At 42.4% G+C, this 27,974-nt stretch overlaps 1 protein-coding gene across 1 annotated transcript; it reads right to left on the bottom strand.

Moving 5' to 3' along the window:
• Positions 1-1,472: 1,472 nt before the first annotated feature.
• LOC139376299 (elongation factor 2b-like) lies at positions 1,473-27,974 on the bottom strand. The gene is made up of 14 exons (XM_071118676.1): positions 27,785-27,974; positions 18,383-18,597; positions 16,187-16,368; positions 13,801-14,012; positions 13,396-13,574; positions 10,848-10,953; positions 10,453-10,705; positions 10,127-10,322; positions 9,902-10,025; positions 9,452-9,694; positions 5,579-5,932; positions 5,170-5,352; positions 4,891-5,023; positions 1,473-2,041 (listed from the first exon to the last, which is right to left on the bottom strand). The coding sequence occupies exons 1-14, from the start codon at positions 27,785-27,787 to the stop codon at positions 1,848-1,850; spliced, it is 2,577 nt and encodes an 858-aa protein (XP_070974777.1). The 5' UTR covers positions 27,788-27,974; the 3' UTR covers positions 1,473-1,847.

The raw sequence follows: 27,974 nt of genomic DNA, 5'->3' as shown, positions 1-27,974 counted from the left end.
ACACTCCAGTCGGTGGCGGTAATGCACCTTAGTTGGTTGCCAACCGCCATGTGAAGACATTATTTGGAATTTAATCTTCCCTTTTATCTGTGGATTAATTGTCGGAGTAGAGAACGTTGTGCATTTCAAGTAAAATAATCCAATGTTTATCCCAGGACAAATTAGCTAGCAACAAATTAATATAGTTGGTTCCAATGTTTATCCCAGGACAAATTAGCTAGCAACAAATTAATATAGTTGGTTCCAATGTTTATCCCAGGACAAATTAGCTAGCAACAAATTAATATAGTTGGTTCAGAGTTCGTTGTGATATTTCAACCAGTTTGTCCTGGTGTGGATGGACAAAAATCAACATGCGTGCGATGGCGCGCCCAGGTCTAGTCAGCAAGTTACCTATCGCACATACATCAGATGCAACGAACCACACCAGACTGCATATCCTTTGCCGCCGCGTTACAAGTTCAAACACTCGAATGCGTGATGTTCTATTGTAACACCTCAGACTGAGGCTATAAATCTCCCCTTTCAAATTAACATTCTTTCTCTTGTCATTATTTATATCTAGATCCTACACTGCCATTTTGTACTTTAGCGCGATACAGCTCCTTTCAAATCGGTTAGTGATATCTGGGATCCTTAGGGACGTCCATACCCTCAATGAAACCCTTTCACCGTTTTACATTTCATACGCGGTAGGGACGTCCCAAGGTAGCCCACATAGGCACGGACCCTATTTAAAACCTAGCACTGAAGATGTGCTTTATAACGCGATTGACAATGAAAGGCAAAGTTATTTTGGTCTCGGAGACGGCGTTCAGTTAATGCGGTTTATGGCGGCTCAATCTGAAATTACCTTATCGTGTTAGAGCCGCGCTAAAATGTTACTGATTGAATCCAGACCTTAACCTAGTTAAAGCTTCAATCAACAGTAGAAACAAAACGTTTTGTGCCGGTTTCAGTAAAAAGCGGAAGGATGGGGCTGAAGAAATGTAACCACTCATTCATATGGATGCAAGGACTGGCCATCCAGGATACGAAAACTACAGTTAAACTATAATAACCTCAACATGGTTGTCTACATGAACTTTTTACAACCATTGGGAGTAAACACATGTGTGTGGTTCTGATGGGGTACAGCAGTTGAACTAAGCTCATAAGGCTATAAGTTTAGCTTGAAGTGAAGAATATGGGTACATAAATTTAAAAAAAATGGATGTAGCAACTGTGGTCTATCCCTTTTAGGTCCCGAAACAGTACCAACGCTGTCAACAAAATCCGTCTTGGGCTGCTTTCTTTATCATGTGTTCAAAATTATACAATTTATGCTAGCATTTAACTTTATCTGGCTGTCCTGATCCACCATCTGATAATCACTGTTCTACAAGTCAAAATCAACTCTGACCAGTAATATTTTTTATAAAAACGTTAACCATCCCATTCAACAGCATATGAACAGAAGTCCACCCCAAGTACAATTTCTATTAATCTTTATTATGATTTACACATTTGTATCCTTGGTTTATTTTCACCAGGTTTCCATTTAGGCAAGCGCCACTGCGCACTGTACAGTCGCATCCCTCACTCGTACAGTGGAGGAATAGAAGGAATGGGGGGAGGAATGGTCAGACATCTACTAAATTTCAAACCAACCCCTAGTCCATTCCTTTAGGCACTGTAGATCTGAAAGGTTCAGATACCATAAGCAATATACTTACAGATCCACATTACCCTCTGATAGGCTAGGTGAAATCTTCCCCATATTGCTTATGCCTAGCCAACAACTTAAATTGTAGTGCCTAGAGGGGGTTGTTGTGTCTAGGGGTCCATTTGGGATTCAGACTTAGCATTTACAATTTGTCCAGGTAGTTGTCTAGGGCAGGGATGCCCTCTTTGAGTCCCTTGCGTTTTCTGGTCTCTGCCACCACAATGGCAGTCTTGGTGGTAGGGTCCTGGGGGTCCCCCTGGAGGATCTGCCAGTGGTCAAACACACACTGGGGGAAGGCCTGGCCACCCGTGTTGGAGCGCAGGTCAGCTGTGAAACCTGGGGGAGGAGAGGGGGGGGAAGATATTATGTAGCAACGTGCGTGCTTACTGAATTCTGATGTGCACTTTGAACACGGTAGGATAACTACACATTTACTATTCCTCAGCCAACACGACAAGTAAACTAAAATCAGTAGCCTATGTCAATGTACTATAGTAGAAACATGTAGGCTTGTCAAGAAAGAAATAGCCTATTCCAAAACAGACTCTGGGACAGTTGTGGGACGATAGATCCCAAATTCATACAACTAGTAGGCCAAGGCTACCCACCCACCCACCCAGATCAGGAAGTTTAGCATAAAATGTTGATAAAAATAATTTCTTCATATAAGCCCAACAATGCGCTCAAGTAAAGGAGGTTACACGAGGATGTTCGCTCCATAACACAATTAGCAGGAAAAACGCTATTGTCAAGGGCACTGCCCATAAAGCGATTTCATGTGACTAATGAAAATATCAGTGTAGAAAGACAGGAGATCTTATACGCTACTTCGATAAATCAGAATTGGAAGATTCTCTACCATCTTTTAAAATGGTTAGAGTGTTGGGCCAGAAACGAAAGGTTGCTAGATCAAATCCCCGAGCTGACAAGGTAAACATCTGTCGTTCTGCCCCTGAACAAGGCAGTTAACCCACTGTTCCTAGGCCGTCATTGTAAATAAGAATTTGTTCTTAACCGACTTGCCTTTTTAATTAAAGGCGGACATAGAATTGTGGATAAAACATTAACAGTATGTCACCATGATCAATGAGAACAGCCTCTGCAGCTGCCAACACCTCAAACATGTTGACACATTCACGCTGACGTCACCCCAGTATACAGGTGCAAGATGGAAAAGCAAAGAAACCGTCTCCCCTCTGCATTCAAGCAGCTGATTCTGACCGAGCCAAATAAAATGACAAGTAATAAGTAGGCTATTTATATATAATTTTTTTTACAGTCTTTGGTTTATAGCTGCACATATGCGCCCATTCTCGGTGGTTGAGAATAGGTGTTATGTTGAGCTCGTAACCAAAATACAACTTGGAAAAATCCACTTGAACAGCCATCCAACTGGTAATTACTAGTGGGAAACTTGTCTATCATCCTGAGCACCCACTTCTCCCACATGGTGACCTCTGATGTCACCTACTAACTAAATGGCCTCCAACAGCATTTTCGGCAGTTAAAATGCAACAAAACATTATTTATAAAACGCAATTAATGTGGTTTTTGAACTGATTTGTTTACAAGCATGATATCTGTACTTTTAGTTTATGGTTGACAGTTTGTTGGCCAATCAGCGTTTCTCAACAAGTTCAAATCACATGAATGCAGCCAAATGATATTTACCACTCCATAACTAGTACATTTCCACCTCCCACATTTATTTTAAACCTTTATTTAACTAGGCAAGTCAGTTAAGAACAAATTCTTATTTTCAATGGCGGCCTAGGAACAGTGGGTTAACTGCCTTGTCCAGGGGCAGAACGACAGATTTTTTACCTTGTCAGCTCAGGGATTCGATCTTGCAATCGTTCAGTTACAAGTCCCACGCTCTAACCACTAGGCTACAAACATAGCATCAGAGTGGAAACTTGAGGCCCAACATAACAATCCTGCCCCTAGTAGGTACCTGACCTGAGCCATAAGGGAAACTAGGGATCTACCACTATCAGATTAGGGGTGACAACGTAGCCTATATTTTGTCCCCCCCCCCACTTTGGTTCTGAAATCACTGTCACCCACTAATCAACTTGTAATTTTTGCAGATTTGAGCAAGTAATGCATCAATATTTGTTTACAAATGAGCGATGACATAGCCAATTAATATATAGCACAACTAGGCAACTAATATGCTGTGGGGTTGTTCATCATGCAAAATGACTTGTAGATCGTTGACTGGGTCCGCCGACCGATGCTTTGAGTCGGGGACCAACGCCTATCCGTGAGTCGTTGCATCCCTAGTACTCGCTTATGGTTATAACTAGGTATGACTGTGTACAAAATTAAAAATACCTTTAGATATATGAATAAGTTGCAGTCAAAACAGCTCATAAGTCTGTCAGTGGTATGAATACTTGGTGAAACTAGCTACCCTCTGAATGTAAAGAATTTGCTGTATTGGTGTGCATTCTCCCAAAACAATACTGAAAATGTTAAAATACCAGAATTCATATCCAATATTCTTTGTGTAGCTTAGGATATTTTGGGTGCTATACCATTTGGTGTAAACTAACTAACGCATATCAATTTTAGGCATGCTGCTATAGCCGTACGGCTAACATTGTTTCACTAACAGCAATAATGCAATTTGTTGTTTCTCAGGATCACTTTGATGTGATTTTAACTTTTTGTAAATCAAATTAAGTACATTTCAAAATGTTGGTGTACTGTCCCTTTAAATGGTAGTGGTTTTTACCACATACATTCTGAAAACTAAATTATAGTATATTCAGATGTTAAATTAAGTTTAGTACTAATGTGGATTGTACTTTGGAAAAAAAGCTACACAAGTTTTACAGAACATACAAAAACAAAAGTGTCCTTTCTTCACTCTGATAACATTAATGACATGTTTAAGGATGTTTTGACAAGAAAGTTGTTGCTGTGATTCCAATAGTTTCTTGGGGTCAAGATTACCCCAGTTAGTAATTGTTGTATATAAAATAAGGTGGTAGCTTGAGTTAAAACAGTGAAATGCTCAGAAGGTTGTGTCAAGGCAATGGGTCATCTCTATACATCGCCCATCAAATAAGAATAAATGTCCTACACTGGGTTGGGGTCAGTTCCATTTCAATTCATCAAGTACACTGAAATTGACATTTTCCCTGGTAAGCCATGAATAAAAGTTAACTCTCACTCACCGAATGACTCATTGACAGGAAGGTAGGCCTTGACGATGAACATGGGCGTGCCCATCACCTGGGACTCCTCGAACACGTGACCTCGCTTCCTGTTCAGCACGCCGTAGATTCCGCCCACTACCTGCTCTGGGCACTGCAGAGACAGGAAACGCATGACTCCGTCATGTCACACTTGATTCCAAATAGCCCCCAATAGCTTAGCATACAATTCAATGTAAGACAGTGGTCAAGTTCAAGTGTCAAAGTAGTCGCACACCACCCGCATGCACACACACACACCTGGATCTCGACCAGGTAGACAGGCTCCATGAGTCTTGGCTGTGCAGTGAGCTGGCAAGCATACAGCACTCTGCGGGCGGTAGGGATGATCTGTCCGCCACCGCGGTGAATGGCATCTGTGTGCAGGGTTACGTCGTGGATGTCAAAGCGGATCGCACGCATGTTCTCCTCGCACAGCACACCCTGTAGGAGGGAAGAAGGAACACCACGTCACAACTCAGGATAGAGAAAAGACGAAGTAAACGTGTTACCTGTAGCATGGCCTAAACTGCAGATTCAAGTCTACTTACACACTGAAGTCATGAATGCAGATTTGAACTGCAATGCTTCAATAAGCTTTAGCAAGGAAAATTGACTGTGCCTTAGTTTGTTGTCAAGCTTAACTAACTAAACGTAAACCTAAACCCACCTCCTTGACGGCCCACTGGAAGCCGGCCACCACGCTGTCCTTGATCTCGTTCAGGTACTGGACTCCCTTGGTCACGTCCATCAGCAGGTTGGGCCCGGTGCCGTCGGGACCAAAGCACCAGATTTTACGGGCCTCCGACACGTCCCACTCGTACTTGTCAGCCAGGAAGCGGGCACGGATCTTGAGCTCCTGCCGGGGGCTGACGTCGCCCTTCTCGATGTCCTCGGCCAGGCCGTCGGGGAATGGTTTGGCACGCATGTACAGACGGTTGTGCTTGTTGGGGGACTTGGACAGGCACATCACTTCAGACTCCTCAGACACAGTCTCCCTGTAGGACACCACCGGGTCTGATTTCTGTTAGCGGGAAGATAGAGAGTTGTCAGGTTAGGACTAGGAATGTTAAACAACTTCACTAATATCATTACATTTTTTTGGGATACTTGGACAGTCGAAATACGTGATAAAAAAAAAAAATACAACTTGGGAACTGGCTTGCTGCACGACTTGGGAGAAGTCCCGCTTTGCTTGCTTGCAGAAGTGCAGGGAATGGGCAGTGGATGGTGAGTTTGACATGGGAGAGAGTAGCCATACAGTTAGGCACTACCAGATGGGATGATAAATTGATTTGATGCAGTCAAGACAGGTTAAAGAAGCTAGCCAGCTACTGTGCCTTCAGAAAGTATTCAGACCTCTTGACTTTTTCCAGTTACTTGACAGCCTTATACTAAAATGGACTTAAATCTACACACAATACCCCATAATGACAATGATAACAGATCATGCAAACTACAAAAAACTAAAATATCACATTTACATAAGTATTCAGACCCTTTACAGTACTTTGTTGAAATACCTTTGGCAGCGATTACAGCATTGAGTCTTCTTGGGTATGACGATACCAATATTTAACATTTTTGGCAGCCTTTTAAGCATTCTAGTACAATTAACACACACACACACACACACACACACACACACACACACACAGCGGTCTAAAGCACTGCATCTTAGTGCAAGAGACGTCACTACAGTCCGATTCGAATCCAGGCTGTATCACATCCGGCCGTGATTGGGAGTCCCATAGGGCAGTGCACAATTGGCCCAGGGTGGTCCGGGCCGTCATTGTAAATAATTTTTACTTAACCGACTTACCTAGTTAAATAAAAAATACACACATCAAAAAGTTATTTTGATGGCATGTCCCCATTACCAGTAAAACAATCAAAAGCTATTAATTTCACTTACTTGCTGTTTCATCGTTCATTTGTTCATTCGTTTAATTCTCAACCAGGATTTCTATGGAACGCCTTTTGGGTCTTTGCGTGTCAAAAAAAGATACGCCTGAAACACTATTTGACCTATCAGGACTGCACTTCACATAATTTAACACGTTCATACACTTTTTTACATTGTGTAATAACTATCACTCGTATTTCATATGTCACAACGATTCATCATGCTATGATGCTGGTAAAGTTGTCTCGCGCACCTAGTGCTGGTCATAAAAAAAGCTAGCTAGCTCATGGATGCAAACAATGTTCTTCCCCAAAAAAAACATAGCAAAATGACGTAATCTAGATGTCATCATCTAAAATAACCCTAATTTATAAAACAGTCCTTATTTGATTAATGGTGGTCGGACCCAGCTATGTGATGCTAGCCACAATAAGGATTAGCCACAATAGTGGACTTTGCGGTTAGCCTTAAATAAAAGTATGGCATAATTCTACTATTTGTATTAATTTGCGTCAGTCAATGACATATTTTTATTTTGAAGGCAAACTGCAGATTCCACTATTGTGCTTATTCCTTATAGGGCTAGCCAGATGAAGCTTGCTGGCTGCTTATAACGTTAGCTTAGGGCAACAGGGTTAAGTAGCGGGCTAGCTATTTATTTTCATGAACTGAAGTTCAATTTCAATAGGAGAACAAATGGCAACCTAGCTAATACTTACAAGGATTCTTAAATCATTGGTAAGAATAATGAAAATGACTGCAATTTCTACTGGTCATCGTTTTCAGGCTGGTTGTATTGGTGCAAGCTAGTTACCAAGCTAAAACTAGCTACCCCAAGAAGTTGTGGTCGAACAAATTCTTTACAATACCGCGTTGGTAATAAACACATCGTCCGTGGTTGGTGTTTGCAGACTTTTTGGGCAGCTTTGACAGTGCTACTATCTTTTTTGACACGTAAAGACCCAAACGGGGTTCCATCGTGTGCATGTCGTGAAGCTAATAGCAGTGACGCTATTATTGTGTAGGGCAACGTCTGAAAAATGGTATGCAAAAAGGTACGAACGGTAGCTTTGACTTTTTTTTATTTTACCCCTTTTTTCGCCCCAATTTCGTGGTATCCAATTGTTTAGTAGCTACCGGTCGCGGCCGGTTACGACAGAACCTGGGCGCGAACCCAGAGTCTCTGGTGGCACAGCTGGCGCTGCAGTACACAGCCCCCTTAACCACCCGGGAGGCCTCGCTTTGACATTTTTTAATGTCGCTGTTAAACCAGACATCAGGCGCTGTTCAGCTTTACCTCAATCCAGACGTCTCCCAGTCCCTGAAAAACATCCCCACAGCATGATGCTGCCACCACGCTTCACCGTAGGGATGGTGCCAGTTTCTCTCCAGATGTGACACTTGGTATTCAGGCCAGAGAATCTTATTTCTCATGCTCAGAGTCCTTTAGGTGCCTTTCGGCAAACTCCAGGTGGGGTGTCATGTGCCTTTTACTGAGGAGTGGCTTCAATCTGGCCACTCTACCATAAAGACCTGATTGGTGGAGTGCTGCAGAGATGGTTTCCCCATCGCCACAGAGGAGCTCCGTCATGACCAAGATCCTTCTCCACTGATTGCTTAGTTTGGCCGGGTGGCCAGCTCCAGGAAGAGTCTTGGTGGTCCCAAACTTCTTCCATTTAAGAATGAAAGCCACTGTGTTCTTCCTTCAATGCTGCAGAAATGTTGTGGTACCCTTCCCCAGAACTGTGCAGACACAATCCTGTCTGAGCTCTACGGACAATTCCTTTGACTTCATTCCTTGGTCTCGTGGGACCTTATATAGACAGGTGTGCACCTTTCCAAATCATGTCATGTCCAATCAATTTAATTTACCACAGGTGGACTCACGATGATCAACTGAAACCGGATGCACCAGAGCTTAATTTCGAGTCTCATAGCAAAGGGTCTGAATACATATGTAAATAAGGTGTCTATTTGCAAAAAATTAAATACGTTTTTGCTTTGTCATTATGGGGTAGTGTGTGAAATCCGAGGCTACGGTATGGACGTCAAACTACATTCAAACGCTTATTTTATTGAATTAAGAATTACAAATGTCATGGTATATCCTTCTGTAGCAAAGTCACATACTTTTATTTAGACAAAGCCTTTATTGTTAAAATAGGCCTATGATCCCACCCCCAAAAAAAGAACTCGCAAGTATTCGAATACTAACGCCCATTTGGATATTTGAATTACTATGCCCATACCTAGTTAACTTCTTGGTGACAGGGGGGGCAGTATTGAGTAGCTTGGATGAATAAGGAGAAGTATCTCTAATTCCATGTATAACAGTTGTATTTTCATCAACATTTATAATGAGTATTTCTGTAAATAGATGTGGCTCTCTGCACAATCACCGCATGTTTTAGAACTACTGAACCAATGTAAAATGACATTTTTTGGCTACCGTCCCACATATCCCAGAGAGGTTAAGACAGTGCATTCGTCAACAGACAACCGCTCCCTATGGCAGATTATCTTTGTTAGGTAGTGGAAAACAAAATTCCCTCCTCTGTAGTGCACCATTTGTACTGTACTTGGAGAAAGCACATTCAACCCCGTCTCATATGTAGTCTGTTCCTCCCCCTCCCTCACCTTCAGTGGAATGCCGGCGTGGTCCTCCTCCAGATCCTTGAGGCAGATCTCCAGATGGAGCTCTCCGGCCCCGGCGATGATGTGCTCGCCAGACTCCTCGATGATACACTGCACCATGGGGTCAGACTTGGCCAGACGCTTCAGGCCCTCCACCAGCTTGGGCAGGTCAGCTGGGTTCTTGGCCTCCACAGCCACTCTCACCACGGGGCTAACGCTGAACTTCATCACACGCATGTTGTGGGCCTGTTGGACAAGCATACAAGATGGGAGAAATATTCATCTATTCTATTCATCCAAAATGGCACCCTATTCCCTATATAGTGCACTACTTTTGACCAGAACAAAAGTATAGGAGTGGAAAATAAATTGAATGGAAAATCCTTCTTTGTCATTAAAAGTCAATGTGGCCTTCAGTTTTCCTATAGTATAATGTGATGATGTACAAGCTACCTGTTCAAAGGTGGTGATGGTCCCCGTCTTAATCAGATACTGGTCTACTCCAACCAGACCAACAATGTTTCCACATGGTACATCCTCAATGGGCTCTACGTAGCGCCCCATCATCAGAATGGTCCTACGGAGGGAGGACGAGAAGAGATTGAAGGGAGAGAATATACAATATTTAAAAGTTCACTTCACACATGTATCTGGCACTCTAAATGGTACCACACACACCTCTGGATGGGTTTGATGTAGAGGTCTTCCTTCTTCCCGGGGGTAAAGTTTGGTCCCATGATGCGCACCTTCAGACCGGTGGACACACAGCCAGAGAAGACACGGCCGAAGGCGTAGAAGCGACCTTTATCTGTTGTGGGCACCATCTTAGAGATGTACATCATCAGAGGTGCCTTGGGGTCGCAGTTCTTGATACCTGAGAGAAGAGGAAAGGGGGGGGTTTAAGTATGAGACTTTATATTAATTAGGACAGGCAGTGTACTTTTCTCTGCCCCCAGTCAGTTGTTTGGGGGTGCATGCGTCTCGGTGTGCGTGCCTGTCCTCACCCATGGCGGCCTCGTCGTCTCCTGGACCCTCATAAAGCAGCTCACAGCGGTACTTCTGGGCGGTGACGGGGGAGGGCAGGTGGATGGTGATCATCTGGAGCAGAGCCTCTCCGGCTGGGAGCCAGCGACGCATCACTGCCTTCAGTAGGGGCTTGCCCTCCTTCTCCTTGTCCTCCGTGTCCAGCTTGATGTCCAGCTTCTCTATCAGCTTGGCCGTCTCATCCTTCTTGAAGTTCATGACGGCATCGAATACCTGGAGGGAGGGAGAACAGGTGAGGGTTTAGACAGTTGATTTTCATCCTTTCACAAGAAAATATTGATACATTAATACTGGTCAATGCATTGCATAAATTAATCAAGGAAAACACTTTTAGGGTCATCATGGCCGGTCTCACCTTGAAGATTGGATCCAGCACGAGTTGAGAGAAGGTGCGGGGAAGCTTTTTACCATCAGGGCCAGTGGCAGTCTTACTGAACTTCCCAGTGGCTGGGTCAAAAAACCTGCCAGATGGATGGATAGATTTACACAAATATTTTTAATTGACAGTTCAGTCAATTAGCAGACATGCTTATCCAGAGCAGCCCACATTTCAACAAAACGTGCATTCAGTGCATTCAACAAGTTGCAAGCTTGGTTGAGGTCCATTCCAATTGAAGTCTCTCTATTCAGGAAGTTAAAATGGAAAACCAGTGCTATTAAGAGTCAAGGAAAAAATACAAGTTCAACAGTTAACTACATTTCATGTCACTATGACAGCCAGGAACTCTCAAGCATTTACATTCAGTACGATCAGCTTTGACAAGTCAACAGCCCAAGACAGGACATTTTTGCAACACGTCAGATTGTTTGCCAGCATAAGAGAAGAGTGCGCACCTGCGATTTAGGCTCCCAAATGGGTTTACTTTGTCTTCAACAGGTCTCCATACAGAGAGAATCCCTGTACATATGCCCGTGTCACGTAACATACCTGCAAACACTTTTCAATATTGCCACGCCCTCACCTGTGTGCGTGTGATTGAGAAAGCGAGAGAGAACAGGCACACTTAATTTAATAAGTCTGAAATGCTGGGGTAGGCGGCGTCGTCCCCTTTGGAACCATTTCATTGGTCCTAAGGTACAAGCTATACCTACCCAGCATGATAGGCGTTCTAAATCAAGTGCGCCCAGAGAGAGAGATGGAGAATGTGCATTCCAGATACAAATTCTCAGTGCAGCTCTGTAGAAATTATAGGATCAATCCACATTCGTGTGATTCCTGAGATGTTACATTTCAAGACATTGTATAGATCTTGCAACCTGCACAGGCCGCAGAGAATGTCTATCTGGAACGCAATCCGAGTCAGTGTGTACCTGTCTACATTGTATCTCCCACCCTTCTTTCACCTCTGCATGTACCTCTTGGCCCACTATTCTGTCAGATGCATAGATCCTACTGTGAACAGATTCTTCCTCAAGTCCTCTATCTTATTACACTTGTGTGTTTGTCCATGTACACTGTCAGTCAAGTTGACACCTACTCGTTTCCTTATTTTTACATGTTAGAATAGTGGAGACATCAAAACTATGAAATAACACATGGAATCATGTAGTAACAAAAAAAAGTGTTAAATCAAAATATATTTTAGGTTCTTCAAAGTAGCCCCCCTTTACCTTGATGACAACTTTGTACACTCTTGGCATGCTCTTAACCAGCTTCATGAGGTAGTTACCTGGAATGCATTTCAGTTAACAGGTGTGGCTTGTAAAGTTCATTTGGGGAATTTATTTACTTCTTAAATTCATTTGAGCCAATCAGTTGTGTTGTGACAAAGTAGGGGTGATATACAGAAGACAGCCCTATTAAAGACCAAGTTCATATTATGGCAAGATCAGCTCAAATAAACAAAGAGAAACGACAGTCCATCATTACTTTAAGACATGGTCAGTCAATCCGAAAAATTAAGAACTTTGAAAGTGCAGTCGCAAAAACCAGCGCTATGATGAAACTGGCTCTCATGAGGATCGCCACAGGAAAGGAAGACCCAGAGTTACCTCTGATGCAGAGGATAAGTTCATTAGTCACCAGCCTGAAATCAGGTCTTAATGGTCAAATTGCTGCAAAGAAACCACTACTAAAAGGACTCCAATAAAATTACACTTGCTTGGGCCAAGAAACACGAGCAATGGACATTAGACCGGTGGAAATCTGTCCTTTGGTCTGATGAGTCCAAATTTGAGATTTCACGCATCCAACCGCCGGTGTCTTTGTGAGACACAGAGTAGGTGAACGGATGATCTCTGCATGTGTGGTTCCCACTGTGAAGCATGGAAGAGGTGTGATGGTGCTTTGCTGGTGACACGGTCTGTGATTTGTTTAGAATGCAAGACACACTTAACCAGCATGGCTACCACAGCATTCTGCAGCGATACACCATCACAAATGGTTTGCGCTTAGTGGGACTATCATTTGTTTTTCAACAGGACAATGACCCAACACACCTCCAGGCTGTGCAAAGACTATTTGACCAAGAAGGAGAATGATAGACTGCTGCATCAGATGACCTGGCCTTCACAATCACCCAACCTCAACCCAATTGCGATGGTTTGGACCGCAGAGGGAAGGAAAAGCAGCCAACAAATGTGGGAACTCCTTCAAGACGGTTGAAAAATCATTCCAGGTGAAGCTGGTTGAGAGAATGCCAAGAGTATGCAAAGCCGTAATCAAGTCAAAGGGTGGCTACTTTGAAGGATCTAAAATATATTTTGATTTGTTTAACACTTTTTTGGTTACTACATGATTCCATGTGTGTTATTTCATAGAATGATAGTGAAGACATTAAAACTATGTAAAAGCCTTTAATAAGCAGGTGTCCAAAGTTTGTGTGCGATTACGTACGCAAGTACATACAGTGTGGTGTGTATGCATGTACAGTCTGTGTGTAGTGATGTGTGTGTGTGTGTACCTCTCTCCCCATAGCTTCTTCATCATGTCCTCCACCTTCTTACATCTCTCTGCTGGTCCCAACTGGGTGTCTTTGCCAGCAGAAAACTTGGCCACGTACATCTCAGCAAACTGCTTGAGGGTGAAGGCCCAGCCGTGGAGGCCAGACCCAAACCCTACGGTACCGATCACAGGGTCAATCTGAGGGACGACAAGAGGACCATGTCGTTGTCTTAGGCCAAACATATTTCCCTTTGATCACGTCAGAGTTTGGAGACAAGTCCCATTTAAATCTGTCAGTTGAACTGGACATGAATTCTCTCTATAGCGGTGCAACTCCACTCCTAAATTGGCGGGAATTTACAAGGAATTCAATCCAACTGATCACTACTTAGACTTATTCTTGTCAGGTGTGTGTCCCTCTCACCATAATGGCACCCATTGGTCCTGCTTCATCCTCTCCATAGGTGGCGATGATGACGTTGACGTTCTCCACAATGCGCTGGAAGGTCTGGAACAGGTCCTCAGGCTCCAGCTGCAGCTCCAGCAGGGCCCGGTCCATCTTGTTCATCATCAGCACCGGCTTGATGCGCTCAGCAATGGCCTGCCTCAACACAGTCTCTGTCTGCACACACACACCTGAACAGGGGATGGAGAATGAGGGTGTTATATGAAAATCCAAAGACAGAAATTGAGAGGGCAAGAAAGACTGCCCTGAGAGAAAGGAGACCGGAACAATGAGAGCGAGGAAGCGAGAGAAAGGACATTGAGAAAGGCCTGAGCGAGAGAAAGGAAACCGGAACAATGAGAGAGGAAGCGAGAGAAAGGACATTGAGAAAGGCCTGAGCGAGAGAAAGGAAACCGGAACAATGAGAGAGGAAGCGAGAGAAAGGACATTGAGAAAGGCCTGAGCGAGAGAAAGAAGGACAATGGGCAAAAGGTCTGTCCTCCACCCTCTCCTCCTTGACCCGGAAACCGATAGATGTGGTTGAGGATAAGTAAATTCGTTAGTAGGTGAACAGAAGGGTCCTCTCCCCTCCTCGATAGCCACATTTCATCAAGGTTAGCTATGTGTATCCTAGGGCCATATCAAATAAGTTTAATTTCCCCAAATCCTGTTCAGTTTTGTTTTAACGGGTTTCCATCATACAGTTTTGCATTTTTATTACATTAAAACAACATTTATGTCCACAATGCTTAATAAACAACATCAGACCACTTTTGAGGCCCAGGAAAATCTTTTTATGGATTTTGGGGTGTAGTTACACTAAGTCAGCTGTGCACCAGCCTATTTTGGGGGGGTGTTAGCGATGTTTTTGTAGCGCTCATGTGATTGCAAAGTTGGAAAAACTACTGGCCACTGGATTGATGTAAATAATCGTGATATCATTCCGCAAAGCAGGCATAAGCTACTTTGTAGTTAACAGTTCATTGAGAATGTTTTGGGGAACCTCTCCATCTACCAGAAGACGGTCATCATTACATTAGCATCGTCACTAACAGCTACAAAGTGGTAGACAAATGCACGCACACAGACAGGGGCATTCCTGTGCCGTTGCCTATTCAGAGAGTTGAAGGAAAATATGAATCACTGATGCATTTTGATAATCTTGGGAAAAATAATGTATATTCTAAAATTCAACAAAGTTGATTTCTTACTAAATAAGTTCAATAAAATGTTTGATATTGTCGAATTCCGTTTTAATGTCTGGATTCAGTGATTCCATCCGTGATCTTTTTAACGCAGATTTTATAGGGCCATAATATCCTACCAGAGTCCTTCGCGGAAGCGTTTTGCAATCTGCCACACCCACTTTAAATCAGCTTTAGTTTTGTCGTGATGCACATGTTAAAAAACAATGAGCTACTCACTCATCTTTTTATCTATGAAATGTCTTAAATTAATGTAGTTAGTTGTGCATCACTTAACACATTTATTTTGGGATCCACCCCTGTAAACGTAATTTGCCTGATGGCCTGCAAGTGGGGAAGGAGTTTAATTCCATACAAGCGCATTTCTGGTCCACACCCTCTCCTCCTCAATTTTTATTTAACTAGGCAAGTCAGTTAAAAACAAATTCTTATTTTCAATGACGGCCTAGGAACAGTGGGTTAACTGCCTGTTCAGGGGCAGAACAACAGATTTGTACCTTGTCAGCTCGGGGGTTTGAACTTGCAACCTTCCGGTTACTAGTCCAACGCTCTAACCACTAGGCTACCCTGCCGCCCGAATGGCGGACTACCATGGCCAAATCCTAAACCGGACGACGCTTGGCCAATTGTGCTCCACCCTATGGGACTCCCAATCACAGCCGGTTGGGATACAGCCTGGATTCGAACTAGGGTGTCTGTAGAGACGCCTCTAGCACTGAGATACAGTGCCTTAGACCACCCCTCTCGGGAGCCTTTGACTTTTTTTTCTCCAAAAGGAGGCGAGGGAGCACGCAGGAGTTGAGCAAATCCAATATAGAAAAGGAAAATTAGTTAGTAGGTGAACGGAAGTGTCCTCGCCTCCTCCCGTCAAAGAATCACTAGAATATCCTACCAGTCCTTCGCGGAAGAGTTGAAATCCACAACACCCCCTTTGAATCAGATGTTTTTTCAGAGGAGAAAAGTATGCACATATTTAAAAAATGACATGATACTTATTTTTTCTATAAAATGTTGCACAACTAGCTAACGGTCTTTTTTACTACTTTATACATTTCATTTGGAATTCCACCTCTGTAAACATCCTTTGCAATTGAGAATCTCCCAGTGAGAAAGGAGAGAGCAAGAGAAACAAAGACAGTGAGTAAGAAAAGAGAGTCTACCTGAGACACAGTCGACCACAACCAGTGCGCCGTCTGTGACCCTGAGGGCGGCTGTGACTTCAGAGGAGAAGTCCACGTGGCCCGGGGAGTCGATCAGGTTGATGAGGAAACCAAGCCCATCCTTAGTCTGCTTGATGAAGGCCATGTCATTTTCCCCCAGCTCATAGTACATAGAGATGGCCCTGAGAAGAGTGAGGGAGAGGATAGGTGAATGGTAGATGTTTCAACATTAAATTATGTATTTTTTATTATATAGTGTCTAAAACCAAGTGTCCCTGTCAGCCGTGGGATGCAGACTAAGAGGGATAGTAGTCAAGTTAATGTGTGCAGGGAGAACGACAGAACAAGCTTGCTTTGTTGTTTGTCATCTGTGTAAAGCCAAAGACAAATCTCCAAAGCATGGTAAATAATTGTTTTCTACCTCTAATCTGGCATCTTCAGCTCAGGCATAAGTATAGGCAGTGTTGTTTTCAGCCATACATACAGTGCCTTCAGAAAGTAGTCATACCCTTTGACAGCCTGAATTCACACCCCTGAGTCAATACATGCTAGAAAATCACATTTGGCAGCATTTACAGCTGTGAGTCTTTCTGGGTAAGTCTAAGAGCTTTGCACACCTTGATTTTACAATATTTGCATTTTTAAAATTCATCAAGCTCTGTCAAGTTGGTTGTTGATCATTGCTAGACAGCATTTAAGTCTGGCCATAGATTTGAGCCGATTTTATTCAAAACTAGGAGACTCATTCAATGCAACACTATTGTAGATATTTGGCCTTGTGTTTTAGGTTGTCCAGCTGAAAGGTGAATGTTCTCCCAGTGTCTGAAAACCATGTTTTTCTCTAGGATTTTTCCTGTGCTTAGCTCTATTCTGTTTATTTTTATCCCAAAAAGTGCTGAGGAGTATTTCAGTCTGTAATAAAGCCCTTTTGAGGGAAAAAAATTAAATTAATTCTGATTGGGTGGCCCCGACTGTCAAGTCATGTGAAATCCAGAGATTAGGGCCTAATGAATTTCTTTCAATAGACTGATGTCCTTATATGAACTGTAACTCAGTAAAATCTTTTAAATGGTTGCGTTTATATTTTTTGTTCAGTATACAATGGTTATATCCTATGGATCAACAACAATCACAGCCATTAAATTTTGTTTTAAAAGTCACCATTGGCATCTTGGTGAAATCCCTGAGCTGTTTACTTCCTCGCCAGCAACGGAGTTAGGAAGGATGCCTGTATCTTTGTAGTGACTGGGTGTATTGATACACCATCCAAAGTGGAATTAATAACTTCACCGTGCTCAAATGGATATTCTGTCTTTTATTTTACCCATCTACCAATAGGTGCCTTTTTTTGCGGGACATTGGAAACCCTCCCTGTTTGTGGTTGAATCCGTTAGAAATTCACTGTTCGACTGAGGGATGTTACAGATATCTCTGTACCCCACGCACAGAATTGAGGTAGTCGTTAAAAATAAAAAAGTTAAACACTAGTGCAGAGTCCATGCAACTTACTAAGCAAAGTTTTACTCTTGAACTCATTTAGGCTTACCATAAAGGGTTGAATACTTGATTCAAGACATTTCAGCTTTTCATTTGTAAAAAATTCTAAAAACATAATTCCATTGTGGGGTGTTGTGTGTAGGCCAGTGACCATCTCAATTTAATCCGTTTTAAATTCAGGTGTAACAAAATGTGTCAAGTCAAGGGGTTTGAATACTTTCTGAAGGCACTGTATGCTAGCTAAGCCCATATGAAAGTGTGCATTTTACAACACACTGTCCTCCGTACAACACTGTTCATATGACAGAAATATACAACCGTGGGAAAAGACAGTGATCATCTTCTATAGAAGATCACATGAGGGTGGTGAAGATAGACCTCGCTCTTCAAGTTTGAGAAACTACTTTAAAATAATTGACATGTATACAGATGAAGGCCAAGTCGTAATGTCAATGATTTTAACAAAAACATTTTTTTAAACTCAAGCAACATACAACCTACCAATTCCTATACTGTAGATGTAAGATCCAAACACACGCACTCCTGGGTTCTATTCACTATGAATGAAACCGAGGCAAACGGGCCAAAACTGGGACGGACGACATGAACCTGTCCCATTAAGAAACCCTTGTTTTCGATTTTAGTTGCAAAACGTTTTGCAACAGTGTGCACTAATGAATATGACCCTGTACTACTTACGTGGACTTGATGGTAATACACCGCTCCTGCTCGTCTTTGCGTGTGTCTGTGAAGCGAGTCTCTCCGGCGCGAGACCCTGCAATGATCCCGGCTTTAGACACCAGGGAGTCCGTCAGCGTGGACTTGCCGTGGTCCACGTGAGCGATCACAGACATGTTACGGATGTTGGACTTCTTGTCCATGATCGCACGGATCTGGTCCACTGTAAAGTTCACCTGAAGAGCACAGATCAATCAAGACATTATTGTAAAAAAAAATAATAATATGCTCTCGTCTTGATGACTAGCCCGGCTAAATAAAAGGGTTAATTCAGTCATTTGGGGGCGAACCCTAACTCACGTATGTCAAATGCTCACTTACGTCTCCCAATGACATGCATGACTATGGGACTCTTTACACTACTTTGAAGACACAAACTAGGTCCAAGTGAGATAATTGCATAGTGTAAAGAGACAGATCTAGATTCAAATCTCTTTAAGGGATACCTCCGGAGGTAATGTGGGAGACCTCTTCACCACATACCCTCCTCTGAGGAGTAGTTTAAAGATAATGGCTCTCCCACATCACATCTCCCTGGAAGAATTACCTTAATACCAGTAGACAGCATTTTTGCTGTTAACAAAAATGCGAATCATTGCGCAACACTATGTACAATATGGTTTTGATGAAAAGCTCCTGTATAGCTCTAATAGCCATCCTTATTTTGGTTATCTATTTATTATGGTACACTGCACTCACGTGAAGCAAGACTGTAGCTTAGGCCACACCAAGGCTAGTGTAAAAAGTAGCAAATCTGTTAGAAAAAGATCTGACATACTAAAGGGGCGGCAGGGTAGCCTAGTGGTTAGGGCGTTGGACTAGTAACCGGAAGGTTGCAAGTTCAAATCCCCAAGCTGACAAGGTGTCGTTCTGCCCCTGAACAGGCAGTTAACCCACTGTTCCTAGGCTGTCATTGAAAATAAGAATTTGTTCTTAACTGACTTGCCTAGTTAAATAAAGGTAAAATAAAAAATACAAAAAGTAAATCCACCCCAAGTGAAAATTTTAGTGGCCATTAAGCTTCACTTCTTTATTTGACATTTAACCCTGGTCTTAACAACCACCCCAAAAAAATAACAATGAGATCAAAATGATCTGTGATGGACTGTCAGCATACATTTTCATTTGATAACCACACCCAGCTCGACGAAAAAAAGGGGATACAACAACACGTTGACTGACTTTTAGAAGGCACATCAGAGTGGGATGCTGACATTTGCCTTAGCTTAGGCAGACATCTGGTCATATGGGGTGAGGTGGTATGTCATATCTTGGTGGGTGGGTGGCATGACACAGTAGAATAGAACGGTCTGGCTCACAGACTAGAATTTAACCCATGACTCTATTTTAGGGACAGACCACCAACCTATGCTGTTTTACTTGTTGACACTGTAATTATCGATGATCCTTTGAACTGAACGGGTCAGCGCTAGTTCATATACCGTCCTAGAGCTTTGAAATATGATGTGTTATAAGTCATCTGGACAATAGAATGAGTCAAAATGAATCCAAGGCTGAAAAACTGCCAAAGGAAGTTCATTAAAGAGCATGGTCATTACACAGGTGCTGGGGAAAATAAAAGGCCACTAAAATGTGCAGTTGTGTCACAACACAATAACACAGATGTCTCAAGTTAAGGGAGCATGCAATTGGCATGCTGACTGCAGAAATGTCCACCAGAGCGGTTGCCAGAGAATGTAATGTTCGTTTCAATACCATGTGTCTCCAATGTCGTTTTAGAGAACTTGGTAGTACGTCCAACTGGCCTCAACTGTAGCCTATAACTGATGCCTCGTGGCCTTATGCTGCCATCTATTGGAAATATTTAGCAATTAAAAGTTAGTAATTTACAGCAGACCGTAAAGACACTGGAGGCAACTTAGAAATAAAGTATATTTTCATATTATTTGAGATCAGTCTCAAACCTGCCCCACTTATCCTTATTTCTTTGATCGTCTCATCACTGCAACTCCCCAACAGGCTCAGGAGAGGTGGTGGTCTGATCCTTCGTCCTCCAAAACTTGACCTGCCAAACAACGCGTGTCTTAACCCGGAAGCCAGCTGCACCAATGTGTCGGAGGAAACACTTTAACTGACTACCAAAGGAGTCGCTAGAGCACAATAAGCCAAGTAAAGCCCCCCCAGCCAAACCCTCCCCTAACCCGGACGATGCTGGGCCAATTGTGCGCCGCCCTATGGGACTCCCATTCACGGCCGGTTGTGACACAGCCTGGGATTGAACGTGGGTCTGTAGTGACCTTAAACCGACGCGCCACTCAGAAGGCCCCAGCCCCACCTATCCTACGCCGATTACTGGAGTTTCACCGAGGTTACTTGGTCACACCCAGTTCAAACAACATTTGAAATAAATAAATGAAATAAAAAAATGTGGCTTGTTTATCAACTGTTTTGCCTTTGCAATAATAAAATACCATTACAATAACAAATCATTTAAAAAAGCTAATACTTATAGGTTGATAAAATAACATTTACTACTGGTACTTCTTAGGGATAGCCCCCTTTTTTCAATTTTCACCTAAATGACATACCTAAATCTAACTGTATGTAACTAAGGCCCTGAAGCAAGGATATGCATATTCTTGGTACCATTTGAAAAAAAACACTTTGAAGTTTGTGGAAATGTGAATTGCATGTAGGAGAATAACAATAGATCTGGTAGAAGAAAATACAAAGAAAACTTTTTTTCTACCACCATCTTTGAAATGCAAGAGAATTGTCCCAGTTCTAGCCATCTCTGGTTGTAATCCCGATAGTGTCCACAAGATGGCAGCAGTGTATGTGTGAAGTTTCAGATGGATATCTTGAAAGGTCCCCAAGTACATTTGGGCGTGAAGGGGACATTTGCATTCATATTCCATTTTTCTGTAAGAATATCATCAAATCTGTATACTTGGACTTTGGTTTAGCTTTCCAAGTATTAGTATCCATGTTATAGGATCAACATTTGCAAAACAACCAGTTTTCATAACTGAATATTCTTCTACGTTGTGTCCAAAAGGAAAAGTCATGCTGTCGCAAAAGGTTAGCGCCTACATTTTGCAACCGAGACGGGGTTTCTGGATACCCACATAAAACCCAGCTCATTGGCTATCTAGCTAGCTTTGTTTGACCCCGATTGGTGCTTATTTGACAAAGATACAGTCCTTCAAGTGATGGCCGCCCGTGTCATCGGCTAAAGGATATACTACACCCCTTATGAAATAGTGAAGTCTTACCTTCTAGGATAGAGACGAATGTGATTTGACTCGTTGAAACAACGTTTAGGGTGAGATTTTCACAGATACCTTTCTTGCAAATTGAACGAGTGGAAATACAAAATCAATCATACGTGCTATATGGACCTTTTTAGGATATGAAAAAGGATTTTATCTAACAAAACGACACTTCACGTTATCTCTGGAACTCTTCGGATGATAAATCAGAGCAAGATTTCAGAATGTAAGTACACAGGTGAAGTTATCAAACCTATCGCATTGAAAAAAAAGTGTTAGGAGCTCCTCAAACAATTGCATGGAATTTTTGCCATAATAGCTACTGTAAATTGTACAGTTATATTAACAATAATTGAAGCTTTCAGCCAATAACACACCTATACCAACATTTGTGGTTTCTCTCAAATCTGCATAACGCGGTGCATGATTTATAACTGTCCCGTTAACGGGACGCCTATCCCTATTAACTAGCATAATATTATTACTAAACCCTAGAATTATGGTTATGGCTAGGGTTAAGTTCTTCCGGCAAACAGTATGGTTTATAGCTCTTGCTATAAATGTGGTCATTTGCGGGTAGTACATTACTAATTCGCAACACTCACTGGGCTCAAATTCAGAGGCAGAAAGTGCATCAGATCTACAAATCAATGAGCTAGGCTCATCCATTTGGTTTGCAACTCAGTGAACATGTGCAGCATACGCTCAAGTCGTTGCCTATGAACATAGATTGACACATATCAAATTTGAGCAGCCATTTAGAAACAACAAATCAAAAAAAAAAAAAAAGGATTATTTCATAAAACAAATCTGGCAGTTAAAAAAAAAAAAAAAAAATCAGCCACAACTTGAAAAAGACAGGGACACCTGTTTTGAGGTGTTACACCTTTTTCTGAAAAAAATATGGTTAATCATGACCAGAAAATGTTTCACTTTTGCTGGATAGGCACCAGCCATCTCTAGCACCATGGGTCACCACAATGTGATATCACTCACCAAGTAGCCGTAAACATGTTAATATTGAAGTAGAACTGACAGTGTTTTAGCAACATTATAATTAAAATCTGTTCATATACACCCACAGGAACGTGAGCACCCAAAGAACACAGTGGTCTCCATCATTATTAAATGCAAGAAGTTTGGAACCACCAAGACTCTTCGTAGAGCTGGCCGCACAGCCAAACAGAGCAATCAGGAGAGAAGGGCTTTGGTCAGGGGAGTGACCAAGAACCTGATGGTCACTGACAGCTCCAGAGTTCCTCTGTGGAGATGGGAGAAACTTCCAGAAGGACAACCATCTCTGCAGCACTCCACCAATCAGGCATTTATGGTAGAGACGGAATCCACTCAGTAAAAACCACATGACAGCCCACTTGGAGTTTACCAAAAGTTGAGAAAGAAGATTCTCTGGTCTGATGAAACCAAGATTGAACTCTTTGGCCTGAATGCCAAGCATCATGTCTGGAGGAAACCTGGCACCATCCCTATGGTGAAGCATGGTGGTGGCAGCATCATGCTGTGGAGATATTTTTCAGGGACTGGGATCAAGGGAAAGATGAACGGAGCAAAGTACAAAGAGATCCTTGATGAAAACCTGCTCCAGAGCGCTCAGGACCTCAGACTGGGGCAAAGGTTCACTATCCAACAGGACAACGACCCGAAGCACACAGCCAAGAGAACACAGGAGTGGCTTTGGGACAAGTCTCTGAATGTCCTTGAGTGGCCCAGCCAGATCCCGGACTTGTACCTGATCGAACATCTCTGGAGAGACCTGAGAAAAGCTGTGCAGTGACACTCCACGTCCAACCTGACAAAGCTTGAGAGGATTTGCAGAGAAAAACGGGAGAACCCGTGTGCCACGCTTGTTGCATCATACCCAAGAAGACTCGAGGCTGTAATCGCTGCCAAAGGTGCTTCAACATAGTACTGAGTAAAAGGTCTGAATACTTAGGTAAATGTGATTTATTTTATACATTTGCAAACATTTTTTAAATGGGTTTTACGTTGTCTTTATGGGGTATTGTGTGAAGATTGAAGGGGGAGGGGGGGTCAATTTAATACATTTTAGAATAAGGCTGTAATGTAACAATGTGGAAAAAGTCAAGGGGTCAGAATACTTTCCAAATGCACCGTAGATATGATCCTTCACATTTTCACAAATTCATAGAATTTGGGGGAATTACATATAGTAAAGGCATCTGTAAAAATTCTATAGCAATATAGCGCAGGAAAGCAGCCGTGCTTTTGGACAAATAGACACGACAGTAAATAAATAAAAACATATTGTCCAGGACCGGAGTCTACGCAGACGTGCTACAGCCAATCAGAGCTACAGTACGCCTATATGTAAATAATCAATTTTCCACACAGGCCTGCATTCATTCACTTTGAACTGAGCATTTACAGGCAGTAGCCACAGCTCAAATTAAGATCGTTAGAACACATTCGCCAACAGCCACCTGAATGGATTTGTGCAAATATGTAAACACCAAGGGAGTCCTCTTACATTTGGGAATGTCACAGTCCTATTGACCAAATTAACATGAACAAAAAGGTAGGCTCTCTCTCCCTCACTTTCTTATGCACATCAACAAATGCTAGCCAGAGGAGCTAAAAATCTTACGAGGGAACATTAGATGAACCTTCTCAAACTTTCAGCTAGTTGCTGTCAAAATTGCACTGATAAACAGTGGGAAGTAGTAGCCTGCTCATCCTTCTGCATTTTGCCCCAACCCACATTTTTAACAACTGAATGGGAACATTCGCACGGGCCATATTGGAAAAAAACAAACAAGTCACTGGCCATTGTTTTATTTGAAAAAAATTATAGCCCTTTATAATGTCCACTTATGTACATAAAATGCTATATTTAGCATCCTAACAAAAAACAAAGAAATATTTGTCCAGCCCATGGTGCTATGTTTGCAGATGTGCATAATATGATGTGTGACCCTAATCAAAAAGTATTTAACGCCAAAAAAACAAAGCTATAGGTTGTAACATTTAACCCTCCTGTTGTGTTCGTTTTATGATAATTAATTGTGTTCCCGGTCCAAAATGACCACCCCATTATAGCTGATTATAAATCCATAATATATCTAATGTTAGATATTTTTATCAACTTAAGTTCTTGTGAACTTAACAATTTTGAACTTCTATTTGCTATTTATGGCCCGTAGGCCTCATAAAACTTGTTTTTGAGTTTTAAAAAAAAAGGAAAAAAGCATAACGTATGGATTATTTTGACTATAAAATAAATACTCAGATGAAACATATTGTGCTATTTATCAGACTACTTTGTTTAACAAGGACTCTCTCCTCCTCACCAGTGTCATTATCAAAGATATGATCAAGAGACTCACATACTTTATTGTTTGGTCACTGTGCTGCCACAGAATGCATTGTGAGCAAGGCCTCAAAAAAGCTCTATATACCAGAGGTGCCAGAAAAATTCTATATATTATTGAACCAATGTTGCAATTGGTTTGTGAGACTGTCAATAGGTGTGGTTCCCCTGGGGGAAAGGTTCCCGTGGGGGACGCCATGGAAGCTAAGAAGGGGACTGAGGGTGTGTGCTCAAACACACATGCATGTGGGGGTCTGGGAGAGGAAGTGTGTCCATCTGAGGAATGGGCATGTGCCTGAATTAAATTTTACACACTAATTGTAGTCTCACCCATTAATTTCTAATGACCGGTCATTTTTGACCGGGAACACCACAGATGCCCTGTGTTGACAAAGTCATGGAACCTTATAACAATCAGATTAAATGAATTACATTTTTCAGAGAATCGGTCCAATTTGACTGGAACACAGGAGGGTTAAACATGTTCTTCATTGTTTATGCACTGCATGGATCGCGGTCTGGTTGAATGCAGCATTGCTGTATGGTGCACTCAAAATGTATTGTAGTCGAGTAGCCAACCTAGGCTACTGCTCAAATGTTGTAATAATAGGCTTGCTTGTTTCTAATTCAGGCTGTAAGTAGTAGATGACAACTAATTTACACTCGCTTGTGTGTCCTAGTCAGCCCACAGGCCTTGTGCATGCTGAATGGGTGAAGGCAGCAAACAATGTACAGGCCAGCTGTGATTTACAACCTGACAGCAATATTTTTTTGGAATACCAAGAAATGTATTGAACTGCATCCATATTTTCTGCCAACAATACCTTACTGTATGTCATGGGATTTTTAGTCAAATAGAACCAACCTATTTTAAAACCTCTTATAACGTTGGTTTTGAAGCATAAACCAGGAATTTGATATTTCTGACTGATATGATTATTTTCATATCTGCAAAGTAGTTTAAACATTCAGTTCCACTTTAACTTACCTGAGGTAAGCTTTGGCATGGGTCCCCAGATCCTCAAAAAGTTATACAGTTGCACCATCCTGACAGGTTGCATCACCGCCTGGAATGGCAACTGTTCGGCATCAGACCGTAAGGCGCTACAGTCACTGGGGCCAGGTTTCCTGCCATCCAGGACCTATATACACACTAGGCTGTGTCATAGGAAGGCCCACAAATGGTCAAAGACTCCAGGCACCCAAGTCATAGACATTCTCTCTGCTACCGCATGGCAAGCGGTACCGGAGCGCCAAGTCTAGGTCCAAAAGGCTCCTTTAACTTCTTCTACCCCCAAGCCATAAGACTGCTGAACAATTAATAAAAAATGGCCACCCAGACTATTTACATTGTTCTTACGCTGCTGCTACTACTCGCTGCTTATTATCTATGCAGTCACTTTACATGTACAAATCACCTAGACTAACCTGTACCCCCTCACATCGACCCCCGTATATAGCCTTGTTATTGTATTACTTTTTAACTTTCCTTTATTTAGTAAATATTTCCTTAACTATTTATTGAACTGCATTGTTGGTTATGGGCATTTCAGAGTAAGGTCTACTACACTGGTTGTATTCAGCACATGTGAATAATAAAATTAGATTTGAAGCCTACAAGGCAGTGGAGGTTGCTGAGGGGAGGACGGCTCATAAAATGGCTGGAGAGGAGCGAATGGAATCAAACACATGGAACCCATTTCTTTAAAGTATTTGACACGTTCCACATATTGCGCTCCAGACATTACCACGAGCCCGTCCTCTCCAATTAAGGTGCCACCAACCTCCTGTGTTACAAGGTTTACGCGGGTAGATCTCATTGCTAACATTAACGAAGCTGCAGTGTGACGCAGAACAATGGGATGGGAACAGAACGAGTTGGTGCCACGGTGCTTATTAATACGAGATGGGAGGGTGAAAAATTCACTCAAATTAGGTCTGTTTTTTCGCGATTACTTCAAAACTACGGCAAGCAGCTGGGACATACGGTATTATTAAACTGGGCTCCATGGCGGATGCAATAAACTAATTTTAAATCAGAGAATGTAAACACTTAAATGTGTCCAGCCTACTATAATAGAAAACGGTGACGCACTAAAGGGAATTGCCCATTGTGCACAACTGCATCACGCTGCACTTGCAGGCCTACATTTTTGCGATTCCAGCACATACCCGTAACTAGCCAATTTCTCTCAAACAAAGTAATGCCCCCTTTGACCAAATAACTGACGTTTTACTGCAGGTGGCCAATTTAGAGAACTTGAACATTATGTGCTAGCTAATGTACGTCATTCATTTACAATTAGACACGGGACACAGTTACCAACTGTTTTGAATACCGATGCAATGACACTTGTGAACAGTTAAAGTTACTGTGGTCAAAAACACTAAAGTCCTGTCCTCCCCAAAAGCAAAGCGGGGGACAGTTACAGACAAGACAGACAACCTCTAAAGATGGCTAACTAGATAATAAAAACCAACATGACAGCTGCGTAGATTCAGACATTCCTCATATTCCTCAAACGAAATTATTCAGAGAAATTGGAAGCTTTCAAATCAGTAACTCAAATTGGAGGTTTATTTAGCGTTGTCCGCCGCGGTTTTCTAAACATCGTCATGCCGTTCGAACAGATGGAGCATCCATCTTCGGTTCGGAGTCTGCTTCACCCGGCCCGGTTAATTTCACCGGTCACGGACGAGGGACATGAGCCAACTCTTTACCCAGTGACAACACAGAATTTCCGGTTCACCTAATTATGGTAAAACACTTCAAACTCGACTTACCATTTTGCCTGATGTTCGTAGATGAACTTGTTGGTCAAATGAACACTGCGAATACACCGCCTTCCTCGTCCAAGGCAAGGCAGGAAAGAGAACGGTTATGACAGCCTACGCTGCATTGTATCACGTTTATTTGATAAACTCGGTGTAGTAGCCCTTCGCCACCGAACGGGGCGGGCTTAGTTATGGGCGA

The sequence above is a fragment of the Oncorhynchus clarkii genome, chromosome 20 (assembly GCF_045791955.1).
Source record: "Oncorhynchus clarkii lewisi isolate Uvic-CL-2024 chromosome 20, UVic_Ocla_1.0, whole genome shotgun sequence".
Classification (NCBI taxonomy): domain Eukaryota; kingdom Metazoa; phylum Chordata; class Actinopteri; order Salmoniformes; family Salmonidae; genus Oncorhynchus; species Oncorhynchus clarkii.
The sequence above is the reverse complement of the archived record's forward strand: the minus strand, read 5'-3'. Positions and strand labels throughout refer to the sequence as shown.